At 38.3% G+C, this 14,474-nt stretch overlaps 1 protein-coding gene across 2 annotated transcripts in view; it reads right to left on the reverse strand.

The window, feature by feature from the left end:
• Positions 1-14,474, reverse strand: part of ITFG1 (integrin alpha FG-GAP repeat containing 1) — a 70,725-nt gene that overhangs the window by 45,411 nt on the left and 10,840 nt on the right. For both annotated transcript variants that reach the window (XM_058846335.1, XM_058846336.1), the window contains exons 7-8: positions 2,244-2,305; positions 248-332 (exon numbers count right to left, since the gene is read on the reverse strand). In XM_058846335.1, coding sequence (XP_058702318.1) covers positions 248-332; positions 2,244-2,305 — 147 coding nt within the window. The remainder of the gene's footprint in view (positions 1-247; positions 333-2,243; positions 2,306-14,474) is intronic.

Genomic DNA, 14,474 nt, shown 5'->3' on the forward strand with positions numbered 1-14,474 from the left:
CCTCAAAACAAAAAAAATTAGATACATATGAGGCAGAATGTATTTGGATAACCAAAGCTAAATTTGTTAATAATTATTCCCAGACATTTTGAGATTTACAAGTAAACATAAAATATTAAAGAGAAAAAGCAGAGAAGCATAAAAACCCCATTTAGAGCTAAACACCTTTATTTGTTGTCCTGTGTAAAGTAGCTAACCAGAACATGAGAAAGCAACACTCAGGCCAGTGTAAAAGAAGAAAACTCACCAAAATCTGCAAACACGGACTGTCCAACAACTTTGGCACCACTGGGCGCTTCCTTACTTTTTCCAACCTTAGAGAAGTTCCCATCCTAGCAAACAGGACAAAGATGATGGAAAGACTGAATTGCAGAGTAAGTGATAAAAACTGACTTTTGAACCAAAGAAAATACAGATCACTAATGAAGGGCTTTAGCAGATAAGAGAGAGACATCTCAGCTATAGAAAAAACTGCACTCTTCAAAAATTGGGACTGAATTTTTGCACTTCTAATTGTTCCTGGATTCTTGTGGAAATCCATCAATTGTAATATTCAGATACAATTTCCATGTATTTTGCTGTGCTGTAAGGAAGAGATTGGATTATTTCAGCAACATTATCTAAATGATAATTAAGTGATTATGAATACTACTGTGCATTTTTGCATATTAACATGTGATTTTATAGACATATGTAATATATAACAACACACCTGCATAAAAATTAAAAATACGGTCCTGATTTGCCTTCTAATTAGGAAATAAATAGATTTTCTATTAAGTCTGGCTCAGAACTTGTTTTACTTATCCTTTATTAAAATCTAGGGCTACAGAAAACAGTCTATTATACCATCAGAGAGATAAAAAGTGCTGGATGGTTGTTTATCACAGAACTGGATCACAGCTGGCATAAAGCCATTTTAAGATGTTGAGTTTTTGCAGCCATGGCAGATGAGCCAAGGTTCCCTTCCCCAGTCACTGCCATCAGCTCAGGCACAGTGTCTGCACACAAATGCCCAGCAAGGCACGGAGCCAAGGGCTTGGGATGGAGCAGAGTTATCCATATCCAACATGACTCATGTCATGTTTAGTTTGTAGACTTCAACACAACTCTGGACACAGTTAGTAGTGTTTGTACTGCATGTCTGACTATATATCTTTACCTTGACATATAATTTATGATGATTCTGATGAGAAAATTAAAATCAATGCATTTCCATGCAGTGAAATAGAAGAGGCCCTTAGCTGGCCCTAAAAGTGTATCTTGTATAGGCAAATATTTAAAGAGCATTTTATATAGTGCATCAATGAAGGGAATTACATTTTTCTACAAAGAGCAGTTTAACAGCTTTTAATGGATCAGTTAAGGTATTTGCAGTTTCATACACATGTCCAAGCATTTTACATGTATGATCTATTTTTCTGGGTTAATCGATTCCAAAGAACAGAATTACTTCTTTCTAAAGATAAGCAAATCTATCAATACAATGTATAATGCAGGATTATATTCAGAATACAAGTCCAAAATTTGTAAGAAAATTAAAAAGAACCCCACTAACAGGAGACAGGACAAACACTTTGGGTACTTATGAACACTCAATAGCCAATGATTTTTGAAGTCTACCTGTAGCTGGAAATACAGGGCTCATGACTCACTGCTTTCATTACTCTTGCCTGGGAGAAGATGGCCAGGTTAGCTCAGACAAAACTCTGTTCTACAGTGACTCACTGTGATGTGATGAATTGATTTTCAAAAACTCATCCCTTAACTAATAAGAAACACATTAAGCACTTTCTGTTATCATTAAAAAGTGAACTTACAGCTGTAGTCCTTTTGGATAACAAGGTACAAAGGATGCCCCATGCTAGGTTAGACAATACAAAACCAGAATCTCAATAAATAAATAAATATTAATCCATTGATCTATTACTCCTCAACCCTGAATTTCAGTTATGATATTTAGTTAACACAGGACTTGGATTTCCTCAAATGTAACTTGCACATGTATTGTAAGCCAGAAGTGACATTTCAAACCTCTGTCCCAGAAAATCTTACCCAAGACCTGGAGTCATGTATCTAACAAAGCTTACTTAAAAAAAAATAAAAATCTTTTAGACAGCAAGAATAAAACCAAACTGATCAGTCTTTATCTATAAATCACCATAAATGTCAGAGGATGACTCTTTGGGGTTTGTAACTTGTCTGTGTTTCAACAGAATGGTTATTTGTGTTTTCTCTCTTACCTTATTTACCCATGTCTCAAACTGAATGCTTTTGGAATTTGGTGATGTGGTAAGGAACAAATCTGTGAGGAAAATATAAGACAAATGAGATATTTAACAGTAGGCTACACACACAAATATTTGATCACTTAGTAAACAGATATAATTTTTACTATATTACCTATATTATAGAAGCTATAAATACATTATATTTTAGTGATATATTAAATAAGAAAGACTAAAAACACAGCCCTCCAAACTATTTTCATGTCTTGTCATCTTCTGTATAAATAAATATCAATAAATAGCAACTAGTCATTTATTTGGGATATGTTGAATTAAGCAACAAATATACTGTTGATAAAAGAAAAGTAGATGGGGAAATATTTCTGGCTTCCTATACACTAAAATTCTCTCAAATATCAAAACAGTGCAGAATAGAGCTTCAAAGGATTTATCTGGCAAGGCCTAAAGAGGAGCTTATTTACTGCCTTTTTGAAAAGTCCCCAAATTAGGAAAATGGGAAAAAAAACTTTTATTAAAAAAAAACCTGGAGGTTGAGCAATAAAAAAAAATTTAAAAATTAAGATCAGTGTTAAGAAATCTTAAAAAATATTTAAGTAAACTACTCTTTTAGATTTAAGCACTTGTTTTCTTTTTCTTTGTCTCCTCCATCCCTGCAATTTCAACTGCCATTCTTTCAGCTCGAACACAATGGTTACTTTGCAAGAAAAAGAAAAAAAAAAGAGAATATTAATGCTTTACCCTGAGGTGTTTTACTGAATAAGCAGGTAGATGGCTGTCCAGGGAATTTCAAATGGCACAATAAGGGATATCGTCTTCCAGGGAAAAAACCCCAGCAACAAACAACAACCACAAAACTAGAAACCTCCCCACACCTAACAAGCAAAACCGAAGCAAAAAACCCACATACACACAATAAATAACAAAGATTTCTCTTCCCCCACAGCTTAAAAGCTCTACCATTTAATTTTATTCCTCTGAACATCTGAAATGGACATTTCCTTTACAGCACACACATGAAAAGCATGATAGTGCTTCACTGGAATGAGTGACAGTGAAACTTAAGGACTTCTTGAAGGTGAGACAAAATAAATGAAAATAATCTAAAGACAGCATAAATGTAAGTTAGAAAACTTGTATATACTTTCAAATATTAACTTTGCATCTAGAAGGAAGCTCATGCAATACTGTTGATTACTATCACATATAAACCAGAAGAATATTTAGATATCCAATACATTTACAGGAAAAGGAAGAGAAACATGAAATAACAGAAACCTTAACTAATTTTCCTACAGGCCAAAATGCCACATTGTCTTAAAAAAATATTTTGGAGGTTTCAATAATTATTTCAAGTAGGGTCCTTGCTGTACTTGGTACTGAAATTTGCTCTGGGCTCTGCTGCACACAGGTTATGCTACAAGAGGTTCTCTGAAGTGTTCAATTGAAATACCCAGCAGAGGATGAGCATTTGCTCCCCAGCTGGGGCAGGCTGAGTGACCCTCACAGCTGTTCTGTCTGCACTGTAACCTCTCCCCAGCAGCTCCCTGGCTCCATCTCACACTACAGAGCTGACCTCCCACCTTCACTGCTGAGTCAATCCTCCCTGTGCTGAGTCCCCGGTGCAAGGTGAGATCCTGGGGAGCAGTAACTCATCATCCCCCTGGTAATGCTGTCTGTATATATCTTGGGACTCTGTCTCAAACTGAGACAAAGTGGCACAGCTGCCAATACCAGATATAACTCACCCAATGTCACCATGCTAGAACTTGCCCCAGCTCCCTCAGCATTTCCTCAGCAGAGAGATCAGCTCAGCTCCATTCCCTTCACAGTCTCTGTCATCCTTGGCTGGCCCTGCTCCAGGAGCTCCAGGTCTCTCTGGTACTGAGGAGTCCAGAGCTGGGCACAGCACTCCAGGTGATCCTCACCAGGGCTGAGTAGAGGGGCAGGGTCACCCCCCTGACCTGCTCCAGTGCTCTTCCTAAAGCCCTCCAGGATCCCACTGGACACAAGGACACAGCCTGCTGTCCACCAGGATGCCCAGGCCCCTCTCAGAGCTGCCCCAACCTGTGCTGGTGTTGTTCCTGCCAGGGCACAGGACCTTGCACTGCCGTTCTCTCCAGCCGCTTAAAGACAATTACATTCAGCAACATTCCTGTTTTGCACTGAACTCCCTCCCCCAAACCAGCTTCTCTTTGAAGTCAGTAAATTGCTTTGCTCTCTGTTCCTCTCTGTGTACTCCTCCATCTCCTTTTTCCTAACTCTAGGCACATTATATTATATAGACCAAATGGAACCAACACAGCAGAGCAGTTCCAAGGCTGCTCTAATGTCACACTGCACTGGCAAAATGCAAAGGCAGGCTAAGAGAGCAGATAATCTTCTAAAAATAGTGTAGAGAAGCTGGTGCCACACTGCTCCTGTATTAAAGAAACAAGCTATGATTTCCCACAGGACAACTTAATACAGGTACAGCAACACCACCTCTAGTTCTGGAGCCCTCTGAACCAATTCCACTGGTACCTTATTGCCAGTTGTCCTCCTTTTTATCCTTAAGCCTTCTTAGAAGCTACATGTTTAAAATGCTCATGCATGATTCTGAGATTAAACTCTCTTGCACTGAAATCAAATCAAATCGTTAATATTTACAAGTAATTTTCCATTTTGATCAAGAACGTCAGAGATTTCAAACCAAGCAAAACAAAAGCACTTCTTTGCAACAGCAGTATAAAAAGGTGATGCAATTTAGACGCTAGAAATGACTATTCATAAATTTGTATAGTTCAGAATTACAAGTATTTTCTCCCAAATTTGTGAAAGAAATGTGTAAGAAAAAACAGGTCCTGTCTGGAACAGTGTTCTAGACCAAATTTTAATTCCCAGACGTTACTTTCAACCTACTTTACTTTCTGACTCTTTCTGCTTTGATTATGCAAGTTTTTGACTCCAAGAGCATCTCAGAGAGGAAACAAGTAAGAATCTGTGGACTTTATGAATACGTAACAGCCATAGCAAAGAATCCTTGCAAGCATCTCCTTTGCAAAGGAATGGTGTCCACAACATGTCTCCCACCTCACTGTTACTGCTTTCCATGTCTATTATTACCAAATTCTTAAATATGTAAGAGCTGCAGGAGAACAGATGGAGCCAACAAATGCATTAATATCTGTATGATCAGTACTGGGGTTACGCAACAATGAAGGCATATACAGTTCCTTTCTACACTTTTTGTATTACAATACATTAATCATGTTGAAAACTGCAACATTTCTGTTTTGCTTCTGGCTATATCAAGAAAACTCAGCCCCTTTTTCGTACAAGGAATGCCTATCATATTACATATGCTCAGAAAAAGTCACTTGTCTGCAGATATGCTGCACATTCCTTTGGAAGGCAGTTCAGGTGGTAATTTCAGCTCTAAGAACGAGAACCTATACCATAAAGATCTCTAAGTTTAAAAAGCACAGACAAAATATTGAGGGCTGTTCAAATTCTTGTGACTCTAACAACAGCACAGCGAGAGATATTTCCAACTTGCGATTATTAAATCAACTAATCTGGAGCTCAACAAGCAATTATTTATAGAATAAAAAGGCCATCGATGGTTTCACCAGACAACAGGTGTGTGAAGGGATGCTAAAAACAACAGGAAGGGGGTACCTGTAAAAGCCCTAGGGTAGCTGTAGATTCTCTAGATATACAAATTCAAATATGAAAGAGGAAGAGGAAAAAAGTCCACTTTTCTGCTGCTACTGCCAAGGAAAGAATACTGAGCTAGCTGGAGGGACCACTAGACTAAGCCTGCAGGGCATTTCTTGCATTCTTAATTTCTGACATGATGCAGCAAAGATAAGGAAAATACTCAATAGTTGGGATGGGGGAAGATCTTGATGTCATATTCAGGCAGATTTCCTGAGATGTATGAGATCTATGGCCTAAGTGAATAGATAGAAGTAAAAAACCAATACTGCCTGAGAGGAAACTTTTCTCCTAAACAAATGCAAAGTTAAGTGTGTTCACATTTAAATACACTTTCCTATTTTGGATTTAACAGCCAGTGATTAACATAAATACAACATAAGTAATTAGAATATTCATCAACAAAATTCAACAGCCTGGGAATATGATAAGGAAACACAGAAGTTACCCAGCATTTTAGATTTACAACACTGAAAATCAACTGAGACATATACCAGACACTTAATACAGACGGTATCTGATAATGCTGCAACACAAAATCATTGCGTATTAGCATTTTACTCACAACCTACGCTAAAAAGTAGGCTGGTGAGTGAATTTGGACATTATTTAATTTAACTGGCTTAGTAATAAGATGGTGCTATCCAAGCTCCACTACACCAGATCACCAGTTAACATATATATACATATATATATAAAATATAACTACTGAATTCAGCATTCATTCTTACAAAAAAAAGGAAAGAGATTATTAGAATACATGCTTCTGCCTGTTAAAGGGAAGATATTCAAGTACTGTGCTCCTAGCTCCAATAATCTAAAGCTTGTTACAGAGGAACCACAGCACTTCCATCCATCTTTATTTGATAGGATCAGGGAATTTTTACTATCAACATATGGCCCACTGAAGACTGAAAAATCTCCCACAAAAGCAGCATAAAACTTGACTGGCTAGACTGCACTGAATTTACCTAGTGTATTTAGAACTACCCTGTATCAATGTCCAAGTCACCCCAGACACAGCCACGAACACTAAAACTGTAATTTGAACACAGCACATCCCATCTTGAGCAAGTTACGTTTCTGGCAGTGTTTGTGCAATGTATCTAACTACCACTGTCCACAGTGGCCCATCTCGGGCAGCAAGAGCATGGCATTTGTGCCACAGGGTTTGGGAACCAGAAACCTGCACTTAAGATAAGCAGCTACTGAGAATCCAGCGCCTGGAGAAGGGCAACCAAACTGATCCAAGGGTAGGAGCAAGTCCTCTGTGGAGATGGGCTGGGAGCTGGGGCTGCTCAGTCTGGAGGAGAAACCTTGAGCCCCTTCCAGGACAAAAAGAGGGGAGGGGCTTTGGACAAGGACATACAGAGATAGGGCAAGGGGGAATGGCCTTAAGTTGAAAGAGAACTGGTTTAGATTAGAAGTAAGGAAGAAATTCTTCCCTGTCTGGGTTGCGAGGCCCAGCCCAGGTTGCCCAGGGAAGCTGTGGCTGCCCCTTCCCTGGAAAGGTCCAAGGCCAAGCCACAGAGGGCTTGGAGCAACCTGGGATAGTGGAAGGTGTCCCTGCCCAAGGCAGGGGGTTGGAACCAGATGAGATTTAAGAGACCTTCTAACCCAAACCCTTCTGTGATAATTGCAACAGCTTATCAGTCATCACAAAGGAAATCCATAAAAAAAGACAGATTAAAATGCAGGACAGCATTTGAACACCTTAAACATGAAAGCATTTCTACTCCTGCAAATCTTTTTGCTGCAGAAATAAACATATAAGCAGTTTCCAACCACCCACCTCTATCCCCAACAGCAGGTCCAGCTCTGAACCATATCCCATGGTTTTTCTCACAGCCGGTCCTAGACTCCTCTCAACCCAGCCTTCTGCAGCTATACTTCTCTTATTCCACACACCATTAGGCCAGTCCTCCTCTAAGAACTTCAAGTCCATCTGAAATGAACATCCCCTTTTTACAGAAATTCATCCAGGGTTTTCTCCTCATCATCAACTAAATTCCCTTCCCTTAGCCTGGATTTCTTGCCCACCTCCTTTATCCTCCCCCTTCCTGTGCACCCACCTCTGTCTTTGGCCCCCTGCTCTCAGCTGAGCACCCAAACACTGGCCATAGTCCAGAGGCACAATGGAAGGGAAGGATTCCATAATTCCTGGCTATGGCACGGCCTCTACTGATGCCTGGCTGAGAAAGGCAGCAGGAGCTCGTAAGGAAAACAGCAACAACAGTGCCCCAGTAGATATTTCTGAAACCTGTTTCAAGCTGGCTAGTTTCGATGAATCTTTTAATCAACAGTAAATAAAACATATAGTATTCAGTCTCACCCTACTTCCACTGATTTTACTTACTAGAACTAGAAATAGCAATAAAACCTAACCAATACAGAACCTGCTCCAAGTTCACTTCTGATTACCCTTGTTATTTTCTGTCACTTTTGAGTTGTTATAAAAATGCTGCTATTTTTAGATGAAGCATTCATTTCACTAATGACTGATTTGACCTTTCTGTTTAATGTCAGAGGGCTTTACTTCAGAATAAAACCCCTCAGTCTCTGACTGTCTTGAGAAGCCACCAGGGTACGAGCAACATTAAGTTACTGCTTGATTTCACATTTACTTCAGAAGTTTAAGTTAATAAAGGAGGGGGAGAAAGTGCCCTTATTATAAACACTATCACCATGGACAAGGCAGTACCCAATTAGAACATTTATGTGTACACTCCAAACACGCCTAAAAATGTTTTCATCAATGTGGAAGAACAGGGATGTCTGCGCATATTCTCTAACCAGGAGTTACTTTTGGAGACGAATGTGCCTGCTTTATCTGTATGTAAATAATGTGAATTAAAAATCTCTGCTTTGCAGTGTGTTGACAGAATGGTAATGCAACAACTTATTAAAATCATTAAATGCCCTAAAACCCAAGGACAAATAAAAGATAACTTCCCTCTACTTACATTACAGACCGAACACTGGTAGGAAAAAAAAAATATTTAAAACCAAACATAATTTGCATTTTTTAGTTGTAACTACATGATTTTAGTTGTACAATACTTCTAGTATGCACACACCTAATTTTATACAAAAAGTTGGATACAGTGAGTTTTATATTTATTTCATGGAAATAGAAAATAAAATCTTACAGATTTCATGCTTCTGTTCCTAAGTTTTTCATTCAGGCAGAGAAACCCTCTATATGTGGTATTCAGATACATCAAGCTGGCATTAGTACTGTTCTAGAGCAAATGGAGTACATCTATGTGAATGTTTGGTGCTAATTAAATGGAACAGTAACTTCCTGCACTGAAAAACTGAAGTAAACTTAAGCAAGAACTCCTCCACCAAAAAACTTAAGCAAAATGTATGTTCAAAACAAGCTAATTTGTGTTGGTGAACTTTTAAGAAATGTGCTTATAAGAGATTGTGACTTTATTCTGTTCAAATGGCTCTTTCAAAATTCATTACACATTTACTGGAACTATTTACTAAAACAGATGATAAACAACATAACTAAGCACTACAGTCCCTTTCATTATTAAAATTACTGTAGAAGGAATTTCTATATATTAATTTAAAAGCTCTGCTTAACTACAGAATTTTAAATTAGATTTATGCTTTAGATTTATGCTGCTGAATACACAGAGCAGGTGGGACTATCCTTTTGGTTGTTAGCACTTCAAACATGAGCTTTCAGACAGAAAATGCTCTTTATTTTCAGAATATGGGCAGCAACATTGTTTCAAGGAACAGAAAATGATGACCCTCAAGGGTGCTTTCAGAACCCATTTTCACATTATGTTTTCTCAACAAAATGCTATTTGGGGCAAAACCAATTTACTTCTCACCTGTATTAAGTTATTGATTCCCATAAAAATATAATGTAACTCCTCAGTATATATAACTATATCAGTACATAATTAAAAATTGCAAAAGGAATAGCTTTCGACACACTTCATAATGACAATTTTAAAGTTAAAACTTTAAGCAAATAGCAGAGATTACAGGCTCCTTTAGATTAGGAGAAAGAAGTTAAACCTAAAGCTCCTTCTTTTCTCTAATGATCTCTACCCATCCTTTGGTCCTCTCAGTAAGGAAAGCTCTGAGTAAGAGAATTGGCAAAAGCAGGCCAGTCCGAGCAGCAGGAAGAGATGCAGCTAATTCCAGCTCTGGTTTGATTTTATGAGCTGGAACTTCCTGTGGCATTGAACACTGGGAAGGAGCAACTGGAGGAATGGGGGTGACAGGAGATCATTATCACCCAGAGCATTTGTAGTTAGAGATAACAAATATGTAAAGAGTAGAACTAATGAAAAACAAACAAAACTTTACAGACTTGAGTCTTCAATATTAGTTCTGTGAGAAATGTAAGGGAGAGGGCAGAACCAGAGAGAACAACTTGATTTCAAATATATACACACAACCCCCACACCCCAGACAAGTTTTAAAATGCCACCAGATACTTTATTTTCCAGCTATTTTAATAGTGAATAAATGCAAATTGACTGCAGAAAATCAGCTCTGCTGGTAATATGAGCTGCAGAGAGACTACCAGCTTCCACAAAGAGGAAGCACACTGAAAATTTGACCAGAGAATCTGACATTGAGCATTATATTATTTTCGGAATCCAGGTTTAAATGACTACAACAGAAGTATCACCCGTGATTTGAGTGATTGGTTTTCAAGAAGAAAACGATCTACGTTTATACATTTAAACTAAGTGGGAATCAAAAAGAAAACACATTGTGAACGTTCTGGTACATTAGGTTTCTAAATTCCCAAAGCAAAACAACATAAGAAAATTAACCACCAGAAATCAGTAAAGAGACTAGCAATTAGCTTATAGCAAGCTGTTTCTGACTAATGATTTTTCCACTTTAGTTTTCTTAACCCCAAATTTATGATTTTTCCTTCATTTTATAAAAACAGCTCCAGAAATATCTCCAATTATACACACCACGTGCTAGTGTTCAACACAAGATCATTTGTAAAACCAGCACTTCCAAACTGTGAAATCACAGAACCAAGTGACACAGAGTATTTAATACATCAGCTATTTTTCACAGCATTCAAGGATACATTGACAGACGTACAGTATGAAGTTACAGTGGGATTCACAGTCCAAGGCAATTTGTCTCATGCATTTGAGCACTTTCAAAGTGTTTGTAGGGCCTGACTTCTTGGAAGAAGACTTGTAGCTCTGAATGCAAACAAGTTTATGGTTTAATAATCCTGGTTTTTTTCCCCCAAGTTTAGAAAGACAGCATTAGCCCTAAGTGAACATCTGACATTTTAGGATGTTTACAATAAAAGTAACAAAGTTGTCTAATTAGAAAAATAAAATGTCACAGCAAAATAACCACTATCCTAAAAATTTCAACTGCAACATTTTTAAGACATGCCTCTTACTTGAGGATCCTGCTTTAGAAATGCTCACCTGGACTGTTCGCTTTATAAAATACACCTGATGCTAATCTGTTCACACAAGTCTATTATTATTAGCTTCAAGATTATTTTCTTAAGCTAGTTGTGAAAAAGAGCTAATGACAAGCGTGAGTATGAATTACTAAAAACCCAACAGCCCTGCTCTAATGAGAGCCACCACATTTGCCCCTGACCTTGCAGCCCCAGTGCATGTACCAACAGTGACAGTGATGGGAGGCTGCTGGACCAGCCCATTCCAGCCCCTTCCCAGCTCAGCCACTCTGTGAAGCAGATATTCCTCCCTGGAGCGACGGATGCTTGACAGGCATGCAAAAGACACTTGAAAGTTTGGTATTTAGTTTATCCATTAAGCAGATACAGACCCTTTGGTAAAGGTTTTATACTGCAAATTTTTGGTTTTTATGAAATTCATTGTCTAACTCAGAATTCCTTACTGAATTAATAATTATAGGGAGCTGAGACTTCTGCATGAGGATGCTTTCTTTAAAAACAGCAGCAGCATTACTCCCTGAAACAGCCCAGTTTATCTCTCACCAAGTAAGATTAGTATTATCTTTGTTGTGGTTAGAGGATTTTTGGATTATAAAATCCTTACACTGTTAGCCTTTCATGAAGCACTGTTAGGGATTAAATGCATCTTTATGAGCAAGTTCTCGTATAATGAAATCATAACAATTCAACTTCATTTCACCCAGAGCATGAGAAGTGTGGCAATTAAAAGCTCTGTTCTGAGTGTTTAATATCAGCAGGTTGAAAACGGGTTAGGCAATAAACTAGCAAAAAGCTTCTCAGCCCAGAGAGGATTTTTTTTTTATGTCAAGCACACTTTAAATCTCCTAAGCTGTTCATAATGATAGAGCTGCCAGAAATAGCCCAGCTAAAAATCATCAAATTGGCTGCATCTGTTACAGAATACAAAGAGCCCCAAAATATTGCAGAATATTTAAAAAACCTTTAAAAATACCTGCAAAAAACCCCACGAAGAACAAGTAAAATGGCATGTCCTGGTGATCTATTTGTAAACAAAAATCACTGCATCCATTTTAGATGCAATTATATCCTTATAATCATTAATAGCAGCATTGCCTGTGAGTAAACAGCCTGGATATTTCAGTCCAAAAGTCCCACAGCAGCATCAAATCCCATGATTATTAAGCGTTTTGGGCCACATGATTTCAGCAGGCAGATTATTCCCCTGCATCTTGTCAATGCCTCCCCCTTTTAATTAATACAATTCTAATGTGCACCAGGCCCTGTTCTTAATGAGGCTTTGTTCCCACTGAAGACTGGCTGTGTGGGTGAATACTGAGTCACAGGAGTGCTCTCCTCCTCACCAGCTCGCGGGAGCCAGGCAGCACCAGGCTCCATGGAGAAACACTCCGGTAACCCAGCGCTGCCTCTGCCCTGCCTGCCCGAGTGCATCTCCCGCCGCAGTCCCACCAGTACTGCACACACTTACAGCTTTTGTTGTTTTGCCCTTTTTTCCCCTCCTTTTTATCCCCTGACTACCTTGATGGCTACCTGTGAGTCACTTGCCCAGCTCTGTACAGACACACAAATTAGAGCAGACGTGATGAGAACACTGCACAGGTATTTTCTGGAAGAGGCACAGTGAGACTCAAGGTACAATTTCATGCTTGGTTAAAGGCAGCCTACAACTGCTGCTACTGAAAGAGGAGTTAACCTTTTCCCTGTGCTTACACTGGCTCTGACAGTCCTACATGGTGACTTGGATCAACTTAATAATTCCAGTGACAATGAACTGTGCTCCTCAGCAGCCCCAGTTCCAAGCAGTTACTAGAGCTGATGTCAGGGAACTGGCATAAATGTGCAGGCAGGACTAGACAACTGGTGACTTTTCATTTTGGCAGGAAGCACTCTTGGAAAAACACATCAGTCATGAAATATCAGATATACTGGTACTATTTTTCAGCCACATATGTCTTATTCCCAGTTAGTTACCATCTTGATAGGGACAGTAAAAAAATAAAAATATCATTCCCACCTTAGAAGTAAAACATTACTTTAAAAAATAGTAATACTGTAATATTTTCTCCAGTTTTCTTGTCAGAATGAATTATTTTCCTTACAATTTTCCCCAGGTTTCTGTAACATAACACTTCCCGCAGCACTAAACATAACACCCTAACATAGTACCTGAGCCCGAGGTGTCACAGCCTTGCTGCTGCAAGCAAATAAAAGTCAGGATCTTTATGGGAAGAGCTTCACAGGAGCTTCTACTCACATCTTGAGATATAAAAATAGATGTGAATCTATAAAAGCTCCCAGCACTACCCACACAAAGATCCTGACTCTCATTTCTATTTAATAGAGGCGCTTCCACATAGCAGCAGCACTAACTAGAACTCTTGGAACATTCTTTAGTCTGGCAGTTGTCAAAACCTTGAAAAATTGATCAATCTGTGACTGATCAATGTAAGAATCTTCTTACCTTCACTCACCTCTAAGTTTAGATTTCAATGTACTCAACTTAAAATGCTACCAGGAATCCTCCTCTATGCTGCTTATGCTGCTAAAACAAAATTCCAAAAGGCTTCTAGAGCTAAGTGTGTTAGAACTGGTTATTACATGACACTGATTATGGTAAGCAACCATATATTTAATTTTCCAGTTGGAATTTCCACTTGACAGCTTCACATAGCAATGTGCCAGAACTGAATATTAAGGTTTGACTGCATGCTAAAGCAATTAACTTAATCCCCAACATTTATAATCATCTTAATTAAATTTATGGACTCCTTCCTCTCTCATTCCCATGCAACTAAACCGGAAAAAGATAAGCTCTCTTTCCAAAATTACCATATATGAATTGATGTACATTGCACATCTAGCAGAAGATAAAGCACTTCAGAATTAATTTAGTGCATGAAGAAATTAAGTTTATCACAATATTTAAATGTGCTTAGAAATATGAGCCAGGTATGTAAATGATAAATAGATTCATCATGGTAACTGAATTGCATTGACAAAATACCCCTAACAAAATAAAGGAAGAACACAGTTCTATACAACAAGATAGAATGAAGTCATAATGAAATCCTGAAAAAAAAATTTAAGTC

The sequence above is a fragment of the Poecile atricapillus genome, chromosome 10 (genome assembly GCF_030490865.1).
Source record: "Poecile atricapillus isolate bPoeAtr1 chromosome 10, bPoeAtr1.hap1, whole genome shotgun sequence".
NCBI classification, from domain to species: Eukaryota; Metazoa; Chordata; class Aves; order Passeriformes; family Paridae; genus Poecile; species Poecile atricapillus.